Below are 21,719 nucleotides of genomic sequence, written 5' to 3' on the forward strand. Positions count from 1 at the left end.
TACAGTGACAAATGGTAACATAACCTACTCACAGTGTTGCCCATAATCTCTGCCTTCACCAGTTTGGCTCCCAGTTTATTCATCTCCTCCTCTGACAGCAGTGGAAGCTCCTCCTCTTCCTCCTCCCCTTCCTCACTGTCACTCCTAGGAAAACATCAAGAGGAGATTTTGAAGGGCAGACCAAAACCAACAAGTAGAAAAGGAAATTAATGCGCCAATTTATGGCAGTGCTAATTCACAACCTTAAATTAACCTTCGTCATTAAATGTTCTGTTCAGTTGGTTCAAGTTTCACAATATAATACAAGTAAAACGCAAACCTTGTATTGTATATAGTTCAGACGCCAAGGGAGTTTTTTCTGGGAATATCAAGACTAATGTTAAAAAGCAGATTAGGATTTCATCAGTTCTTGAACGTCCCTTGAAACTAATCAAGCACATATGTGAAGAGACAGCACATGCTTTATGGAAGGGATTAGTGAGAAAGTCTCAGAGGAGGTTGGCAACGTGAATACATTAACATGACCTAATACTGATGGATGCTTTTATGCACCGTGTCTCGAAGTTCCATTAGCAGTTTTGTGTGTGTGTTGTATTCACATTCCATAAAGACTGTTGTACTTTAAAAGTCACCATCTGAACTATACTGCAAGAACTCCCACAACACATGTGGTCAAGCATGAAAATATGAGTTTTTACACACACACACACACACACACACACACACACACACACACACACACACACACACACACACACACACACACACACACACACACACACACACACACACACACACACACACACACACACACACACACACACACACACACACACACACTTCCTTGTAATACTGAATCCCAAATGAAAAATCGATAAATGGTTTAAAAGTCTTTTGCCGAGGGGTTCAAAGAATGTGTTTGTGTGTATTTATTAGCAAAGCTATACTGCTCCCATTATTGTGATAACCTGTGTGATTTGCGTGGACAATAACGGAATGGAAAATGGCAATAATTGGACTGATTCATTTCAAAAGTCCACCAAACACATACACTTGGAATACTCAATCAATACGATGGAGTTCGACATTATTTAGCAAACCCATGTTTTCAAGGCAACCAAATGAAAAGCTTCCAACCTTGATGTCGTCACGACGGTTGTATCACCATGCGGACCCTCTTGAGGAGCAGTTACAGTTTTCACGGGATCCCTCTCTTTCTCCTGCTGTGGTTTTTCAAAGCTGACAGATTCCCGAGCAGGATTGCTGCTCTTCTTCCAGGCCGGCATGTTGCTATTACGTGGACCAGAGTCTTCATCGTCAGAGCTGGGTTTCAGGAATCTTGTGGTAGGCCGTGCTGGAGGACGGCGACGCTGTGGAGCTGCACAGGACAGAAAGTTGCAACGCATGTTGAGGCTTCCAAGACTCTTGGCATGTTAGTTTAAGTATCCTTTCCTGATTTGTCATATAAATTGAGCAGATATGTTACTTAGGTTATTGCTCCGTTTAAATATTATTTAAAAGAAAAAGGAGCACATCGTATTTGATAGATGAAAGATGTCGAAAATGATTCAGACATCTTTCAGAAAAGGCCTTGACATCAACCCACCTTCACCATGGTCATAATCCTCTGAGGGTTTGAGGAAGCAGCTTTTCAGTGACCCGAGAGAGGGAGAACGTTGACTCTTTTGCCCAAATGATGATGCAGCACTTTCTCTTTCATTATCCCTATCTCTGTCACTATCACTTTCACTGTCTCTTTCATCATCTCTTTCTCCGTCTCTTCCTCCATCTCTCTCCCCGTCTCCTCCTCCATCCCTCTCCCTGTATCTTCCTCCACCCCTCTCCCTGTATCTTCCTCCACCCCTCTCCCTGTCTCCTCCTCCATCCCTCTCCATGACTCTTCCTCCATCCCTCTCCCTATATCTTCCTCCACCCCTCTCCCTGTCTCCTCCTCCATCCCTCTCCCTGTATCTTCCTCCACCACTCTCCCTGTCTTTGCCTCCATCCCTCTCCATGTCTCCTCCTCCATCACTCTCCAGGTATCTTCCTCCACCCCTCTCCCTGTCTCCTCCTTCACCCCTCTCCCTGTCTCCTCCTCCACCCCTCTCCCTGTCTTCGCCTCCATCCCTCTCCATGACTCCTCCTCCTCCATCCCTGTTTATGTCTCCTCCTCCATCCCTCTCGCTGTCTCTTCCTTCATCCCTGTCCATGTCTCCTTCTCCATCTCTCTCCCTTCCTCCATGCCTTTCTCTAAACCGGTCTCCGTATCGACCTCTCTCTTGCTCTCCACCTCGATATCCTCCCCTCTCCTCCCCTCTCCCAGCATTGTATCTCTCTCCGTCTGTAGGTGATGAATCTCTTCCCCTTTCATTTCTTCTCCAACGATCTCTCTCTGCCCCATCTCCATCTTTTCTCCTCCATCTCTCTCTGGCATCGTTCTCGCCTTTCCTCCACCCGCCTCTCGCTCTTCTGTCTCCTTCACCTCGGCTCTGACCGTACACAGCTTTCTCAGCATCTGCAAGTCTTTGCTGAAATTCCTCCAATGACTGTAAAAGGAGAAAAACAAGACATATTGAATTTATTGAACACATTCTCAGGTTCTGCAGTGCAGATCTTAACAAATGGCCAAACTGTCACATGTGGCACTTTATTGAAGGTCAATTGGAAAGTGCCCCAATGCTAGCAAATAGAGTCATCTAACTGATGGCAGCAGTTAGCAGACATTAAGTAGACTGGTTTTGTAATTTCCAGCAGATTGTTATGACATATTTAAAGTTGTCGCTTGCCCTCTGGTGTGTTCTACTCTAATTATGTTTGCAATGTAGTTTAAGAGGAATCTGCTGAGTTAAGCTAAACAAACAGTGGCTTTTCTGGCTTTCTTACTACCTGAAAGCCAGTTCATGAAACTAATTGATGTTATGACTGGCCACATAGCATGAGCTATAGTAAAAAAATGTATGTTGTAATAACAACAACAACATGTAAATTACCTATTCCATACTATTGTAACATTGTTAAATAACAATATCAGATAAACACATATACATATCCTGTATTGTATTAAAATGTGAGGGTCAGCAAATCCAAATAAGTTATTGTTTACTCAAATCTGTTCAAGTGGGTCCTCAATTTCACTACTCAGCTGTTTTTGAGTAATCTCCACTACATTTGTCAGAAAACAGAAGTCTCTGAGATTTGCACAAAAGCATACAAATACACACACAGCATCAAAATAATATAGTGTGACACAAATACATAAATGTATACAGAAGCATGAGTAAAAAAACATTGCAAATTACAAGGTACAATGTCTATGCTTTGCTAGAAGAAAAACACTGCTGTCGAGTCTGACAAAGGAAAAAGCGCACGCACGCACAGACACACACACACACACACACACACACACACACACACACACACACACACACACACACACACACTGCTGTCAACTGGAGGCACAAATGCTGATACTGCTAAAAGTGACTTAACAAGGGACACTGTGCTCTGTGTTATCAGACGGCAAAGAGATTAATAATGAAAAAAGGTATCGAGACACACATTTCTTCCGGAAGAGAGCAAGTATGTGTGCGTGTGTGTATCCTTGAGTTCTGAGTGCAATTACCGTGACACTATGAATCAATATTTGTATGTGTCCAAAAGGGCATCTATTCTGTGGCTTTTTCGAGTCACTGCATGTGTCTGCTAAATTGTGCTTGTGTATATTCAAGCCCTGCAAGTGCGCCATCAGTTCTCACTCCGTATCTCTCGGCCACCACATCGTTGAGGCTGCGCTGCTGCCTCTCCGCCTGCTCCTTCATCCTTTGGTAGCTCTTTCTCAGCCAGCTAAGACCAGCATCATTCACAACTGTCCCTACTGGGAACAAGGGGAGAAAAGAAAGTTACAAAGACGCACATAAACACAACTTGTTTAACTAATTCAGCGCACCCAGTGAGTATAATATCTTCCACATTGTCATTTGCCTCTCAACCCATGTTTATTCATGGTTAAATCACATGCTGATTAATTAGAAAGAAGAGTCAAGAATCAAGAGTCCAGTCAGTCAGTCAGCCTGTCTCCTTCCAAATCTCTCCAATTCCCCAATCCCTTATTCAGACTTTCTTCCTTGTCTTATCTGTCCTCTCTTTCTTTTGTCAAACCATATAGATTTTTTTGACAAGATAATTATATTAAAGTCACTGAGTTTAAAATTAAATTCTCCTTCTCCATTTTTAGCAAACCAAAACACTCCCATGGAGTAGTGTCTTGATTGTACCCCACAATTTGCAAAACTCTCGCAAGATGGTTAAGGGAAGCATCGACCTCGAAATGGAACCATGGGTGAGGCTTACAGAAGGACCCCTGTGAAGGACCGTAAACTCATTTTTAGCAGAGCTGTGACTGTCAAACTTAATTATGGAAATCTTTTTTGAAGCCTACAGGTTTTCTGTGCATAACCATTTTAATTTAGAATTCAATGACAGCTGTGTAGACAATAATTATGTATTAGAAATGTACATGTTTAAGCTTCTTTCTTTTCAGCGAACATTTCAATATCCAATTCCAGTGAGTGGACATAATAATTATGCACTGGTCAAGTGTATCATTTACTTAAGCCCCTTGCTAGTAAGTGTGAAGCAGGGGAAGGGACAGGAAATGAGAGAACATTAGAGATGAGGAGTACAACAGGTAGAGCAAAGAGTGTTAAGTGCTGTAAGCAAACATCGAAGTGTATGAGCAGTTTGTGATCGTTGGATTATTTGAATTGCACGTTTTTTTCACATTTCAATGCCATCTAATGCTTCAATAGAGTCGATTGATCTCTGTAATTACCTTTCTTAGCTGCAGTATCAGTCATCTTCTCTGGGGGCAGACCACTTCCACCGTCTTTCCAGTACGGGTTTAGCTCCAATTTGTGCCAATCAGACTGAGGGAACCACACACATACACATGTCAAAAGCACAGGAGTGGAGCAAATGCTAAACGTTTCAACAAAAGCTCCCTGTAGACCACAGTAAGTATATAAATAAAACACACACACACACACTACAGCATAATGTTGTCCAAGAGGTGGCACCCTCTGTTACCTTGGTAAACACACAGTTGATCAAATGAGAAGACTGACTGCCAGTGTTTTCATAGTACATGCTTTCGATGCAAACACAAACATGAACACTCTTTATCTCCCTTTCACACAGACATTCATGTATTCAGGTATCAGAGAAATCATAGTATTGTCTGAACCCTGCCAACAGTGGAACAAGAACCATAGGAGTAATGGATTGGACTATACAAATTGGAAAGAATAAGGAAGGGGGAACACACGTACCCACGTACACACACACAAACACACACACACACACACACCTGTTCAATGGCCTGAGTCTTTGCTCTCTCCTCCTCTTTCAGTCGCTCTTTCTCAGCCCTCTTCTCTGTTGTGGACGTGGTGCTCATCGCCAGGAAGTCAAAGGTCATCCATTCGTCTCTCTAAGGGACAGAGACAGACAGTGGGTTGGGGGGGGGGGGGGGGGGGGGGGGTCAGGCAAAGACAAAGAAAGATATATAGATATACTGGGTGGTGTCATGAGTAAGTATGTTTGGTACTAAACTAGATAAAGCCAATAATGCATGTACAAAACCTCTTTATACCTCGAGATACAGTATTACCTCTAGACATGTAGGTTCCATTTAGTTTCTTTATTCATCTCCATTGTGGAGAAGGGACAGTAGTACTTTCGGATGGAACTGTGTGTTGTACTATGAGAAACACAATAAAAAATGATGTCTGTGTAAGACCAGGTTAGGAAGTTACCTCGACATTCTGTGCTGGGTTGAGGTTGCTCTCTGAAGGCTTGGACTCATCAGGAACCTGCCAGGCTTTAGCAACTTTTGTTTTTGCCTCAACCCACTCATCCCCTGACTCCTGACACAGAGAGAGGATGACATGATGATGAAGAATAAGTACAAGAGATTAACATATATATTTAAAAAGGAAAATAAAAAAATTAAGGAAGAGGCCTAAAGCTAAATCATTTTAAAAAAACACCATCCCCATGTGATAAAGACTGTAGTATTGTAAGGAGTTCTAAATTCAAACTTTACAGCTTACCAGGAATGGTGGCCTGCAAAAAACTTTTATTCACATGTATATCACCATTTCATCTAGCAGAAATTAAGTCACTTAATATGTTAATTATTAACCAGTGTAGCAGCATCTACTTGCACTAATCAGGTGTTAACTTGATCAAAGGATTCCTGTACTGTAAAAACCTTAATAACCAACCTCTGAGCTGTCATTACAGCCATCTTCTGCTGTTGTCTTCTTCTCTTTTTTGGCCTTCTTCTTTTTCTTTTTAGATTTCTTCTCTTTCTTCTTCTTGCTTATTACAGAGCCTTCCTGTAGGTTCAATGAATTAATTGTGTTTTTCCTTGGTTGCATTATTGTTTATTATGATGCAATATATTCATAGAGTCCAAGAGTTAGAGGATGACCCAGTCTCTGCACGGAGCCACAGTAGCCATCACCATCAATTTCAGCAAGATCTTCCCACAGGAATTCTCCACTGGATAACTGATTCAATATACATAATAAGGGTAGTGCAAGTGTTGATAATTGTTTTATACAATTACTCAATACTAATGATTTAAGGTACAATACAGTTGTGATTTGGCTGGGAGTTAGCCTCAGATTTTATTTTTGCAATACAGTGAATAATCGTACTTCCTCTATGTCCTGCAGCCTCTGGTTGATCTCAGGGAGCATCCAAGTATCTTCGCCTCTCTGCCTCTTCAGCTCCTTCTTCCTCTCTCCCTTCTCATACTGCTGCTTGGCCTGAATGACACAAAGGAAATAACAAAAAGGAAAGTAAGCACAAATGTTAAAAGCATTTTCAGACATGTCTATCTAAGCAGAAACGTTGGGCTGAAATTATTAATACTAGTGATGAATAAAGTCCACAAACGGAGGCATATGTCTCATTACGAAATGAACGACACAGCACTCCCAACGCCATGATTTTGCGTAGCCAGTTCTCTTGTCAGTTTTATATGGTGAAGAGGAGGTAGTGTGGAGACACCTGGGAGCGGCTTTACATCCTTCTGGAGCCAACGTTGTCTCACATATGTTCACATTATGTACTACTTTGTCATATGGATTAGTTGTATTTGGAAGTGATTCTGCTGATACGAGTTATGATTTGCAAACATTTGAGCATCCAACGACTTTAAAGCTGCACACATTACATCTTTGGCTGCAATGACAATGACGAGTTCTTAAGTCATTATTGAGCCAATTCCTCTTCAAATTCAGAAGCATGAGTCAGACCCAGCTAAGGCTCTTTGCTCTGGCCAGTTCAAACCCAGATGAGAGGGGCAGATAACGTGATTACAACCTTTAGTGCTCATCGACAGCAAGCATCATCTGCTCATCATCTGCTCTGTGTATCATGCAAACACAGCTGCACGGCAAAAAAGATAACCTACAATTAAATACCTGTGTACATGTGTGATTACACGTGTACAAATGACATAAAAGCTATACAAAACACAACCACAGGTCTGCTATCTGTACCAGCAGTGTTTGCTCTGAGGCGGTAATTTCCTGCCTGCAGCTTTAACAGCATCCTCCTGTCCAGACACGAGGATTATCGGGTTAATGTGAAGGCACACAGGTACTGATAGCTTTCCGGGAGTTGGAGAGACACACATGTGTCAATTTATACCACGGTTACGGAAAATTCAACAAAAAGAATGGTGTTTAGCCGCTGAGCTCATTCGTACCTAACGATAACTTGACGTTCGCCTACTTAGCTCGTTAGCTTTCATCAGGAATAACAGCTCTAAATAAATACATAAATAACAGACGCCAATGGAGCTAACCTCAGATTACAAAGGGGCGGTTCGCTACAGTGTGCAGTTCTTACTTTTTCTACCGCCTCTTCTCGTGCCTGTCGTTTACTATCCTTTCTTTCCTCGATGTAGCTCGAGCTCTCAAAACTGACTCCCTGCGCCGCCATGACACTGTCGTAAATGGTGTCGTTAAGTGTCGTAAAGCGTGTGTATGCGAGATCTACACAGATTGTAGGTGTTTCTATAAATTCAGCCCAAGTCCCATGTGATGTAAAGTAAATTAGATTTATATTTATGTATGTTATATGTTTAAATGAAACACATTTTAAATTGAATTTAGAATTTTAGAGTACACTACTGACAAGTAAAAGTGCTTGTCAATGCCTATAACAATGCAGTCCATTGTCCCATATATACCAGTGTAACAGGCTAAAATACACTTGATAGTAGATGGTTATTGTCCTCTTTCCATTAATACAGAACATTGGAAGCCTCTAAATATGCCAGCTAAAATGTTTAGGACATTGTGATATGGCCAATACATATATGGCTATTAATATGGAAACTTTACACATATCTGTGTCAAGTCATTTCCATGTATATAGCCCACAATCACAATTTTGCCTCAGAGGGTGTCGCAATCTACAGAACCATACCACATAAAATACCCCTTTATCCTCAATTGTACCGGTAAAAATACCACAAAACTTCTTTTAACAGAAAATAATATCAAAGGATTTGCACAGATGGACAAACATGTAAATACAAAGTTGTATATGCAGAGACATAAATAGCCTAGTAACTGTAAAATTACAAGATTACAGGATATCTTATACCAAAACTATGGCCATTCATATGTTGCTATAATAGCCTCAACTCTTGTTGCCCCAGTTTGTACCAAAGACGTTGGGTGGAGGCCAGTCAAGTTCTTCCACAACAAACAGCTTGTTTTGTGCATGCTGGTATTCTCATTCTTCCCCCCAAACTGTTACCACAAAGTTGAAAACACGATATTGTCTGAAATGTTGTATGCTGTGGGTTCCTACATACTTTTGGTTGTGAATAAAACAGACATTTATTTGATGCTATAATATCTCTGCCTGGAATTATTCCCTTTCAGCGCTGCACAAACATATACATATCACCAGTGCATCAGAGAAGGAAGTATTACTACTCTTTCTAAATGTCTCAACTCCTGTGAGCTAAAGATTTAAAATGTTGTGTAGCCTGTTAAATCGATGTGCTATACCTGGGGGGCGGATAATTTTAAATTCTAATTATCACTCCAAATGTCAAGCAACAGACTCCACAAAAATACACAAACAATAACACTACTACACACAAACACTATTGTGCATGAAACTATGAATGACCTCAATCACACACACACAGAACAGGCTGCTTCACCTTAATCAATAAACCACTGTCAATAAAGCACACCAAACCATCTCTCGCCTCGGCACCACAGCGTTTGTTTTTGTGGGTCCCGGAGGATTGAGGAGCCACTGAGGTAATTTACGAGGAGCTGCTGACCAATTACTAACCTGCCATAGAGGAGTCAAAAATCAACGAAAATGGACGACACTCCGCGGCCATCAATACACAATTATCCTACAATTCATTGCGTCTTTACAGCCACCTGGTAAAACTTGTTTTGTTAAAAGGATATAGTGCGAACGTGTGTGAGTGCAAGGAGAGAGAGATAAAGTCTTACATCGGTGTTCCTACATTACACCAAATCTAAATTGAAATACAGTATCTAATATCAGCTGATCCAACACTAAATCCACTATAGCAACAACACAAAAACTGTTTTCAATAAATTAATAAATCCACTTTATCTTAATTTAGTAAAGAATACATTCCGATTCCACATTTCAAGTTAAATGTGTTTAAACTTTAACTCTTTTAAGCCCTTTTTATCTCCGTAAACACATAGACGCTACGTCTGCCTATCTTGCATTTACATGGACTGTGATGAAAAACCTATGATGAAGTACTGCACAGTAACTTTATAAACCAATGTACAAATACATTGCTCGGATAATAATTTATCACCATGGGAGGTGCTTCCTGTCGGACACATTTAAAAATAGAAACATATATACATTTGCCGTCTTGAATGGGAACAAATGTTACACATTGGCACATGCTGTGCCGTGTACAGCTTAGTTAGACAAAGACTATTGGTGGCAATCCACTGTACAGTGTATGCTTTATGGAAGAGCCTTGTTTGTACCTTCTTTGGGTTACACGGAACAACAGTATTTTTACAACCGGTGCTTTTCAACAACCTCAAAAGTACCTCTGTGGTTTGTTTCAGTTTTTCGCGGCAAATATTTTCAGCCAAAGCAGACTGCAGGATTTGGGCCGTGTAAGGTGTCGAACCTTTCTAGGAATGATGGAAGAAGTAAGAGCAGAAGCAGGCATTTTGTAAAATCATTTCATTTATTTTATTTGTCTATTCACTTTAATTGTACAAATAAAGGATCCTTTAACTTAGTCTTTGTTTACATTGCATTAACTCTCTTGTTTGAATATGTATTTGTTGCTAAACTAGTATACACCATGAGTGTGTCAGTTCATCTCTCCAAGTCCTTCACTAAGATAACACACCAGTTTCCCTGATCGTGGTAGCTGCTCTGCACTTGGACACCAGCCTCCTGATCACACAGCTGCTCCAGCTCCCCCTGCTGGAACACGTGGTAATAGCGGTGAAAGACAGGCGCAGGACTGCTCTCTGACTCCGACTTCAGAGCAGAACTGGGGGTCTGAGTAGTGGAATCACTGGTGTCATGACCTGATCCAGAACAGGTGTTACCTGAAGTCTTTTTGGATTTCTCTTTCCTTTTATCCTTCTTTCCACCTTCTCTCAATTTTTCCTCCACTGTTTTTTTCCCTTCTTTCAGATGCCAGGGAACCAAAAGGTCCTGGGTGTTGAATGCTGTTCGGTTGGTGTGCACACTGAGTTTACCATCAATCATATCTTGCATGTTATCCTCAGGCCTGTCGTCTTCTAAATGTCTGCTGGTATGGATACTTGATTTCCCGTGAGGTTCCTGGCTGTCTCCTGCTTGTTGTGTGTTTCCAGTGGGGCTGTGGTTCTCCGGATGCTCTTTGAGGTACTTGGACCTCTGCTTGTTGTACTCTTGTTCGAAAGCCCAAACATAGATCAGCGCTCGACCCCCAGGCTTTAAAAGTCTCACTAGCTCCCTCACTGCTGCCAGACGACGCTCCTACAAAACACACACACACACACACACACACACACACACACACACACACACACACACACACACAAAGTAACTCAGGGACCAGAAATTGGCTAAAATGTGTGTTTGCTTTGCTGCAGTATAAATAATACAAATATTTCAAATATTAAGAACAATACAACAATGCCAATTCAGTGAGATTAAGAGGCCATGGTATTTGGCCTAGATTTGGATCAAGTCCCAGGATCCAAAACTTGAAAATCTTCCTTTTGAAACTGTGCTAAAGTTCCTGAGGTCCCTAAAATATGCCAGCAGTGTCTATAAAACTGTGACAGATGAACAATTTAGGGAAGTGCACGTATTTGTTTTGGGTCATCTTTCTGAAAAGTTGCTATATTGTTGTTTCTTTTGTATTGAAAGGATGATTTAAGTGTGTACCTGTGTGGAGAAGTGATGGATGACAGCTATCGAGATGCAGGCATCACAGGAGGCTGTCTGCAACGGGACACTGAGAGCATCAGATACAAACGCATGGAAACCCCTCTCTGCACAAATCTGGACAAGAGCACTGCTACGGTCACAACCAACCTGAGAAGAGACAAAACACACACACACACACATGGGCATACAACATCAATCACAAACAGGAGCACTGGTGCAGTAGAACAGAGAGGTCAAAACATAAGTAAAAAGTCCAAACAAGACAACTAGTAAAGTATCATTTTCAGTTGAATGTATGGATGCCATTCATTATTGATTTCAGCCTTTTAATACTATAATACAAAATCACACAGAGAGCAGCAGGAACAAGTTCTATTTGAGAGATAGAATAGATTAAATGGAGAGATTGGGGGAAATGAAGCAAAGAAAGGAAGCGGGAAAGACATTTAAAGAAAGGAAAAAGGGAAGAAAGGAGGGTAAGAAAAGAAGGGGATTGAATGACAGGAATGATCGTTTTTAACACATTTTGTCTCAGGGCACAATTCAAGCAAGCTTCTCATCTCCTCCTCCCAAAAGAGACAAGAGGTGGCGAGGATACTACGAGCACGCTTAATCTCTAACTGACAGGTCGAGCTCTTTCATTTCAATTGAAACCGGCAAGGTGAACAGTGTTGATCTGCAATGGGAGAGAGAGTGAGAAGGGGACATTGGAAGTATAGTGAAGGCATAAAAGTAAGTTAAGAGGGAGTTTCAGAGTATAAAAGTTGGTGTGTGTGAGACAACCTGATCACGGTGCTCTCAGTAAGGATTTATCACAGTGACGGTCTGAGTCAGGATAAGCTGCTTACATGCACCTCCAAATCCCAAACATGAATATCCCAGTGTGCATACATCAACAGGAAATGTAGGATATTGCCATGGAAACTGCGATGATACCAAATATGACAACCAACCGAAACAGAGCAACACAGGCCTCGGCACCGAGGAAATCATCCCCAGGTGTATTATTTTGGTTTATCTAGCTCATTTTAAATGAGACATGACACGTGAGACTACGCAGGCATATATTAATTTTTTTCAAATATATATATATATATATATATATATATATATATATATATACACACATACACACACACACACACACGTTTTTGTTAAGTGTGGTTCGGCCAAAAACAAGCATTGTGGTCTTGTCCAAGTAACATTATGACATATGGTGGTCAAAAGACCTCGGCACCTTGTCTTTCTGGAGCTATCGAAACCCCTAATCGGTATCTGTGAAGTAGCAGCAGAGGAGTTCTACCTCATATGTTTGCCGCCTCCGCTGTAACTGATTTGCTGACTGTATGGAAAAACAGCGCCTGCAGTTATGAACTGATTCTGTTGTGTGGAATTTTACAGTGGGGATAATCAAAGAATCAGTTGCAATAAAAGCAGAATGGAAAAGGACATTTTTCACTGAAGTATCACAGAAATATAGACATTATGGTAAAACATGATGACACTCACTGCAATCACCTCTGGGTTGACACCCAGGTATTTCCCATTCCCACAGCCCACATCAGCCAGCACGCTGCCAGCTGAGAGCGATGACAGGAAGTGGCAAACACGAGGCCAAGGGGAGTGGCGAGTGCTGCTAAAGTGTGAGGCAATGGCGTCGTACACCCGGTGCACATACTCCTCCTCCAGAAGGGCTGCGTCGGCATGGCAACAGGGTAGTGAGGGAGGAGACGGTGGTAAGGGTGCTGAGGGAGCTCCCTGGCTGTCACAGGCGGAGGGGAAGGCTGGAGAGAGAGAGAGAGAGAGAGAGAGAGAGAGAGAGAGAGAGAGAGGTCCATCAGACCATATTTCATACTTTAATGGTGGTGATTTTCAGGGCAGAATTTAGCCTCAAGAAGTGTTTGCCCAAAAATGTTCCTTTAAAAACTAGTTGTCTGACATCTCACAAACAATTGTGGTAATGCAGTCTTCTGTTATCAAACACGCTGTGTGTTTATTGTGCGCCTGGTAGACTCTCACCGCAGCCACAGGGTTCATGTCTGATCTTGCGGAAAGTGAAAGAAGTGCGGGTGCCCCTCTTGCTCAAAGTGAGATTGCTGGAAGTACTGAGGTCAGGCGTTGTATGAGCAGGGGATTGTTGGTTGCAGGCTGGTACCATGTCAAACTTCCGAGGAGTTATCCTGAGAAAAGATTAGAGACAGTTGCAGTGGTGGCTGACTAGCTCAAACAAATTGATAGCAGCTAATTTGTTAAATATTTAAAACAATAATTTATTTAATATTTGTTGCATTATTGATATTTAAATATTGCCGTTACAATCAGAAACCGACAACGCTGCATATCCATTGGTGAATGAACTCACGTGCGCATAGACACATGTTTTAGAGACAATGGCGAAGCAAATTAAGTTGTTTGACTGTGGGGTGTAAAGCCTCAGCGGTCAACATCCCAAATTAATATGCAAACAAACAAAAAACAAATATAACAAAAAACAGATGAACATGAAGGAAAAACAAAAAGGAAATTTGTGAAGTATCTCTGCATTTTGAGCTGGACGGACAATTATACTACAAAGCATGGACAATAAACACAACATGGTCATATCACATTTACTTTCACCATTAAGCAGACGTGACTAAGGTTACTAAAATGGGCAACCATATTTTCAGTTATGGCAACCAAAAGTTGATGCCTGGTTGCCAGCCTGTCAACTAAAAAGGTGGTTTTAAACCCTGCTCATGTCGATCCATCCGACACAGTCCTGCTCACCCGTGTGTCCACAGGTATCTGCTCTCTTCCTTCATCACCAGGAGGCTCCGTCCTGGCAACACCACGGCAACGAGCCGACCGTCGGGATGACGGAACTCCATCACCGTCTGCATTTAAAAGAACAACATTTAGATCACACAGTGTGTGCACACACACACACACACACTATCTTAGAATAACAATGACACTTTAATACTTGATTTCTGCTTTATGGAGGTCAGTATCGGCACCTATAGTGACACAGCTATATACGGTAACTGCTTATCACTATAAAAGCATAATACTTTTAGTACTGATGAAACTGCACACTCATTTTTAAGTATCGAAAACGGCTTCATCAAATTCTCAGTCTTGCTTACTTACATTCTCCAAAAAGAAATAGCTTGATTTCATTATTAGTTTTAATAATTTCCTTATGAATCCCAATAAGGACATGCATGTTGTTGTACAGCCATTTGGTTTATGAATGGTATCCAATGACTTCAATAATCCAGTAGTTACATATCAAACTGAAAATTCGTTTATATTCTTCATGGAGTATTACTGTGCTGAATTAGTTATTAAACAAATGCTGGTTTAACTGCAAATGTTTCTTATAAAAACTAAAATAACATAAAATATGAAAAACAAAATTCTTTACAAAATTCCTTTTACTCAGCAGTTTTTAGCTAAGTCCCCAACAGAAAAAAACTCACACACGCACTCTGCCTGCTTTCTCACTAACAACCAGCAGAATCATCTCCACCCCAGCATTGGTGTTTGATCCTGATGTTTCCTTACAGAGCGTAACAGCATGAGCTCTGCTGGGAAATTACATCTACACAATTCAAACTGCATCGCTCCGACTTCTGACAGCAGGAAAATTGGATTTTGTGAAGTAGAGGTGTGTGTAAGAGAGATAGAGAGAGCGAGAGAGAGAAGCAGATTAGTGTTTGTGTATGATTGTAAGAGAGCTATGTACATGCAACACCAGCAAATTATCTGAACTTGACACGACAACTGAAATCTTACTATGGGAAGTACATCATCTGTGAAGTGTGGGGAGGAGCTACCTGTGAAATCTAAGCAGTGACATCATCTGTGAGGTGTGGGAGGAGGTACATTTTAAATTGATTGTTAATAGAGCCACTGCTTTTCAGACAAGCATCCCAGTACCATGTGACACCATCTTATCACACCTGGAATAGTCGTGGACAAAGCAAAAAAAAAAGGAAAATCTGTTTTTCTTCTATTCATGAATTGTTCACAAAATGTCCTAAATAAAAGTGTACATTTCTTCTTTCTTTTCTTTTTCAACCCCTGAAAGAGTAATTAACTACATGCTGGATCAATTGAAGGCCACAGCGAGCATGAGATTATGACAAAGATGTTGTAGGCAAGGTGACACAATGTTCTCATTAAAATCACAAGGACACAGAATCCAAACATACTGTTGCACACACTCATCTCTGACAGTTATGCCCTCTGAGAAAGATGAATAACACAGTGAAGTGACGGTCAATATGATAGATCAAACCCCAACACAGACAGGCATACAAACCAAATCCTTATATATCCATTCACACCCACTTTTTAACTTTTCATCTGTGTTTTATGCTGAAATATTAATACTTTCTTTTGAGTTATTGATGAATGCACCTTCAGCGCCAGTGTTCGATACTGGCTCTAAGGCTGATAGATGAATGGTATAGTTGGGGTAAACTACCAAACCACGGGGCTGTGGTGAGTATTTCTCTGGACACTGTTCACTGGAGCTTGCGAAAGAGTGTTAAATCACAAAAAGATGGACTGACTTCTCACCTTGGCTCCCAGGCTCAGCGACAGGATGGTGTCCTCAAAAGCAGAGTGAGTGTCCACATGAGGAGGAATGCCTGTGAATATAATAAAATGTAGAATTGTAATAGTTATACTAGTCAAAATGTATCACAGGTCTGTAACACATAAAAGTGCTTAGTTTAAACTGTTTACTGTAAATCTATTAACAGATAACTGAAAGGAACCAGAAACTTTTATCATCTCTCATCTGTGTATTTTGGAGAGGTTCTGCTGCCACCTTGTGGAAGAAAACAATCCAATCCAAATGTGTGCCTAGAACATTCAACTGAGTCGTTAACCCCAAGCTATTTTCTAGGTTTCTGCTCGAAATAACATACCCAAACTAAAAAGGGTGTATCTCTGCAACCACAAAGGCTATTTGAATAATGTTGGTGTTATAATAAAGGCAAACCATGTGTGCTTTTGTTCAGATGTGTAAATAGTATTATATGCGTTACTGGTTAAGAGTACATTTATTTATTTTATTTATTCATTTATTTTGCAGGGACAATGCACACTAATCAACAGTAGGACTGTAAGTGAGCCAGGGAGGCTAATTTCCATCTGCTGTCCCTGGCCAGATGTTTTTTAAGGCAGCCTAAAATAACAAAATCTCAAAATAAAATGAATGACAGCAAAAGCTCAATTTCCAGGTTTGCCTAGAAAAAAAAAGCCCTTTTCAGAATGATTATCTCTTGGAAGGATGCACAGCAAAGGTTAAAAAACACAGAGATCATAGCACAATATCGGACCAGTCTCTCTGCAAAGTTTGACTTTGAAAAAGTAAAGCAGAACAAAGTTAGAGAGGTTTTAGTACAGATTAGACGAATTAGACAATTCTTTTTTTTTTAAAAGCCAAAGATAAGCAACATTTGTGACTGTAAGCGCTAAATTGATTCATGTTGCTGTGTTCTTTGGCTCATATCTCTGTGATGCTTTGGTGCAGGAGGATTTAGAAAAGACATTTAGAATCTGTGTGGAGTCCTCTTGCTTTTTGCTATCTGGCTTTTTCTGATAGCACCGAGCTACGGGATGCTAGTTCCGAAAACGTGCTGAGTGGGCTGACTCCTGACAAAATGATGATTATGATATTTTCATAATTCTTTCAGTTGGTGTTTGAGTTGTGTGGAAATGGCTGATTATTGTAGCCCAAGTTCTCTTGTTTAATTTGATGTATAACATCAATATATTTGCTCATGTTTATTGTAAGGTTTTACACAGTCTAACTATAATGTGTAAATCGGCACCCAATGGGGCTTAAAAGGTTAATAACCACAGGTTCTGGAAACACAGTAAGTCTACTTCCAGATTATACAAGTCTTTACTTGATGTCCTCACCACACAGTGCAGCTGCAGCATCTCAAATAGATAAACTAAAAAATAACTCAAAGAGAAACCTACACAACCATTTTAAATCCCTGCAGATCAGAATATAATATAGTTTTGATTAAGTACTGATTAATCATCCAGAGAATCAGTTATTACACCAAACAGTGATCCCTGAAGTGCACCAAGGTGGAAACATTGATTTGTGTGATGTATTCATAGGTATAAACCATTTCATTAGAATGTTTTTGTGCTTGGAATAGCTGTAATTTTTTCAAATGTGGTCAGCAATATTTACATAACCTCTGAAATGTATCTTATTTTTGATAAGATACCGGTGAGTCATCATTAGAGACACAACTGGAAAAACTCACCTTGTCCAGACTCATACTGGTTGACAGTCAGCTGGTCTGGCAGGATGTCGATGTGTTTATTCGTCACACACCGCTCCAGAACAGGTAGACAGTCCTGAGGAATACCTAAATGTATACACACACACACACATGCACGCGCAGAAGCAGTCAAACTGTACCATCTTGTGTCGAAGATAATTCTCTTCGAGACAATGAAAAGTGTTTGGTTTGAAGAAACAGTTGAGGACAACTTTATATTTAGTAAATCAAAATGTATGTTTAACTAAATGTAGTTGAGTGATATATTGGCCAAACCAGTAAAAAAAGACTTTTTATAATGGATGCTTACCTGCAGCTAACGGCTGGTCTTTATCCACGTTGTTGTTGTCGTAGCGAAATTCAAAGCCATAATGTTTGACTCTTCTATGCTTCAGAGCTTTTTGAGCTAAAAGACATTAGAATGAAGTCAGCAAAGGTTAAAATTCCTATCCAAATTATAGACAACAGTTTTGTACATTAAAATGATACATTATACTTGATTTATTAAGGCTCTGTCATCAAATATAATCAAGTTCCTGGGTGAACATGAGAAAGAAGCTCTACATAGCAACTTAAGCCAGAACTTGATAAACACAAAGAGACAAAGCAAATTACGCAATGCCTCACCAGTGACATCATCATTAGGAGACGACCAGTCTATAGCAGCGAGCAGCAGAGCCTCTTCCTCCAGAGAAACAAAATCCTCCACCAAGACTAATCCTTCAGGCAAAGGAACGGACACTTCCTCTTCACAGGTTACTACATAAAGAAAACATACAGTGAGGAAGTTTCTTATTGGACATTATATCCAGAGCATAAAGCACACAAACAAAACAAATGGTTTTCTTCAGCTATCCAACTTACTGATAAAACATGCTGTAAACAATGCTTTAAATGACTATAGCAGACCTGACAGTATTTTTTTTATTGCGTCTGTGGCCATTAATGTTTAAGTTAAGTACCTGAGTTGACATAACTGAGGTAGAGTGTGACACTGTTCTCTCCACATTGAAGCTTTTCCCCATTGAGGTGGATGTGGGCTTTCCGAGCACTCGCTTCAGATCTGGAAACAAAATGACAAAAACAACGGTGTGAGTTTCGAACCAAAATCTTCCAGAGAGGTTGAAACAACTTCCTAGCGTCAATATAGTATTGTCCGCATTATCACCTATACCTGTATGTGACAAAAGCATAAGGCTTGTGAGGGTGCATGATCAGTGCCTCCAGCTCGCCCATCTCTTTCAGCGCTGCAGAGAGCTCCTCTCGACTAACTCCGTTCCCCAGGCCACCATTCGCCACCACCAAACTCTGCAGAAAAGACAGTTGACTGGTTGATTTTATAGAGACCAGTTTAACAACATGAACAATTTGAAAGATGACATCCAAAACAGGCTAATCACTGCATTATACCAGACACCTCCAGAATCCATAGCTTATTCCACCAGGCTGTCAGTCTGATGAACACCTCAGTCAGCCAACGTAAACAATGTTTTATATTTCTGTCTTTGTCTGCTTTTGTGTATTGTCTCAGTTTAGTGGGTGTAGTTTACTTTCTTGTAATAAGACTGTTAATATTTCCTAGGACACAACACACTAGTGAATTCCTAGTGCAAATATGACTTAACTGTTCAAACTGATCCAAACTTATAACAATATAACAAGTCCCCAACCAAGTTTAAAATGCTATTATTTTTATTTTAAACGACCGAAAACAGTATATACAAGCTAATATTAAAGTAATACCTGCAAATTAGCAAGTGAGCTACTAGCGTGCAGTCTTTCATTGAACTGAAAACAACTTTGAATTGTATTTATTGCGTTTAATAGCTGTAAATATAGTAGCTAGAAGAGGCTAAACGTCAGCTAGCTCTGTCTTCGCTGCCACTTCCTGTCTATATATTTTGAAATATATATATGTCACCTTGGTAGGCTGCGGTGCTGTGCTGATGCCTTCATGTTTCAGTAAAGTGTGACTGGCTTTTAACTGTTTACGAAGAACTTTTCTCTCCTCTTTACTCCTTCTGACAGCTTCCACGTTGTTTTTCACACTAGCATCCATGGTACGTCATTTGTATTTTGTCCGGGTGAAATAAGGATCAAACACTGAACGTTCCCGACTGTTCTCACCTCACGAGAGCAGAGCCACCGTGCACAGCTCCTCCTTCTGATTTAATATCATTCCCCGGCTCTTTGAAACCCCTTTTCAGGGAAAGTATGTTGACATGTCAACGCACAACAAGCACAATGGGAACTAATGCTTTTAACAATGGCTGTGTCCCATCGGCTGCAATTTGCAATGTGGTGCAGTAATTAAATGTAGGCATATACGTTTGGCAGCGTAAAATCAGTTTCACTCTTCGTTTTCCTCTGGTTGTAAGCAAGATAATGGAAAAAAAGTCTATATGTGTTACTCAGTGGTATGTCCAGTGAGATTACTGTGTGGTATTTGTACTTGCCTCGTACTCTAATACTGGTATTAATGCCCTAGTGTATGCTAGGACATATTGTTCTGTTGTATATATCTATAGTATCAAGCTAATGATTGAATACCTCTTACTCGTTTAGGTATCGTAGGAACAACTGGATGTTACTAAGGCTTGGATACCAAGTGAAATAAGGGTAGCTTAGAAGAGAAAAGAGAAGGGTAAATAGGTATCCAGTTGTTTGCTCTGCTGCTCCCTAGGATCTGAACCCTGAATCCATGCTGCAAGCCTTCCTAATCTCCCAACAAAAGACAGACAAAATTGCTTCAGGGATCATTCTCTAGGCCCTGCTAACTTGATATTGTGGGATAATAATGTAAGTATACAGGATGACTATCTTGGGGAGACTGTTTGGTATTCCATTTCATTCATCCATCATCCGACCTGACTCAAAATCTGGCAAATGAGGATAATCTTGTATTACATGAGAACTAAAGCGTATTATCACAACAGGCTAGCTGGCTAATTCTAATGCATCCTGTTCAAAAAAACACAATACCCTACACATCAGGGCAAATGCTGATCTGCAGTCCTTCACATTCAGGCATTTTGCTAAATTGCAATTTATGTATTCTGTTTATTGTTTTGTTGTTGTTTTGCCCTGATTTCTGCTCTCTGTCTGCTTCCTCCCTAAAAGAAGCCAATTAGCTCAGATACTGCATTTTAATTCCTCTACAGCCCCTTTGGGTGTGAGTATGTGCTCCAGCATGCATACATGTGTTATTGAGCATTATACTTTTGTGTGTCAGCGTGTGCGATTATACACAGAGGTGTTGTGTTATGAAGCCCTCACCTGTCCTCAGCCATCTCAGTAATCACAGTGCCAGGCTGAAGTCTGGCCAGTGGGAACCCTTCGTTGTTTTATCAGCACGCTCAGTTTAGTCAACAAAACAACAGCTGATCAGACACCATTAATACATTCAACAGTGTAATAAATAACGAATATAAATAGTCTTCTCTCCTTTGTGTGTGTTGGATGATGCCCATAGACTTCAGTCAGGTACAGTTGCTGGGGGATTGATCAGGGCCCGCACCAGAAAGGGGTAAAGCTTTGCTGCAATTTCTTAGCATTAACAACACACACATTTTGTATCCAGTGTACAGGATAATGATAATAAAGGGGAAATGTGGTTTGATTCAAAAGACTTTCATTATATGTCTGATGAGAATGTTGTTGCAATCCGATCAAAAAAAAAATCTCACCACTAGCTCAATTAAGTAGCTGCTCTGGAGTTTTGCTCAGCACATTTGAGTAGTTACTTGTACTTGAAAATGTAACTTTGAGCACTTAAAGAATTTATCATGCAAACTGGCTTAAAAACTGAGGTTTAACGTCATTTTTTGACATTGGAACCAGAAGTAATAAATAATCTCACCACAAAGTCCACTAAGTAGCTGATGAATGATCCATCCGATAATAAAGACTAACTTTTGT

At 40.5% G+C, this 21,719-nt stretch overlaps 2 protein-coding genes across 2 annotated transcripts in view; both read right to left on the reverse strand.

Annotated features, from left to right (window-relative positions):
- The window catches only part of cwf19l2 (CWF19 like cell cycle control factor 2), a 17,730-nt gene extending 9,687 nt beyond the window's left edge, over nucleotides 1–8,043 (reverse strand). Inside the window, exons 1-11 of the mRNA XM_034548907.1 lie at nucleotides 7,921–8,043; nucleotides 6,720–6,830; nucleotides 6,282–6,395; nucleotides 5,811–5,921; nucleotides 5,366–5,485; nucleotides 4,832–4,925; nucleotides 3,756–3,874; nucleotides 2,245–2,546; nucleotides 1,607–1,821; nucleotides 1,138–1,378; nucleotides 33–144 (exon numbers count right to left, since the gene is read on the reverse strand). Coding sequence (XP_034404798.1) covers nucleotides 33–144; nucleotides 1,138–1,378; nucleotides 1,607–1,821; nucleotides 2,245–2,546; nucleotides 3,756–3,874; nucleotides 4,832–4,925; nucleotides 5,366–5,485; nucleotides 5,811–5,921; nucleotides 6,282–6,395; nucleotides 6,720–6,830; nucleotides 7,921–8,013 — 1,632 coding nt within the window. The 5' untranslated portion in view covers nucleotides 8,014–8,043. The remainder of the gene's footprint in view (nucleotides 1–32; nucleotides 145–1,137; nucleotides 1,379–1,606; nucleotides 1,822–2,244; nucleotides 2,547–3,755; nucleotides 3,875–4,831; nucleotides 4,926–5,365; nucleotides 5,486–5,810; nucleotides 5,922–6,281; nucleotides 6,396–6,719; nucleotides 6,831–7,920) is intronic.
- A 2,236-nt stretch (nucleotides 8,044–10,279) lies between these two features.
- alkbh8 (alkB homolog 8, tRNA methyltransferase) lies at nucleotides 10,280–19,867 on the reverse strand. Its single transcript, XM_034549178.1, has 12 exons — nucleotides 19,723–19,867; nucleotides 18,976–19,109; nucleotides 18,764–18,864; nucleotides 18,429–18,560; nucleotides 18,112–18,207; nucleotides 17,784–17,888; nucleotides 16,069–16,139; nucleotides 14,269–14,375; nucleotides 13,519–13,679; nucleotides 13,009–13,283; nucleotides 11,497–11,646; nucleotides 10,280–11,082 (listed from the first exon to the last, which is right to left on the reverse strand). Exons 1-12 carry the CDS (start codon nucleotides 19,858–19,860, stop codon nucleotides 10,429–10,431), a joined length of 2,124 nt encoding a protein of 707 aa, XP_034405069.1. The 5' UTR covers nucleotides 19,861–19,867; the 3' UTR covers nucleotides 10,280–10,428.
- Nucleotides 19,868–21,719: the final 1,852 nt, after the last annotated feature.

This window comes from Cyclopterus lumpus, chromosome 13, assembly GCF_009769545.1.
Source record: "Cyclopterus lumpus isolate fCycLum1 chromosome 13, fCycLum1.pri, whole genome shotgun sequence".
Lineage (NCBI taxonomy): Eukaryota > Metazoa > Chordata > Actinopteri > Perciformes > Cyclopteridae > Cyclopterus > Cyclopterus lumpus.

Coding starts and splice junctions, on each gene's coding strand:
- alkbh8 (XM_034549178.1), bottom strand. CDS start 19,860: ATGGATGCTAGTGTGAAAAACAACGTGGAAGCTGTCAGAAGGAGTAAA. Junction 18,208..18,428: donor TCCTAATGATGATGTCACTG/GTGAGGCATTGC, acceptor AATGTCTTTTAG/CTCAAAAAGCTCTGAAGCAT. Junction 14,376..16,068: donor CGCTGAGCCTGGGAGCCAAG/GTGAGAAGTCAG, acceptor TTTTAAATGCAG/ACGGTGATGGAGTTCCGTCA.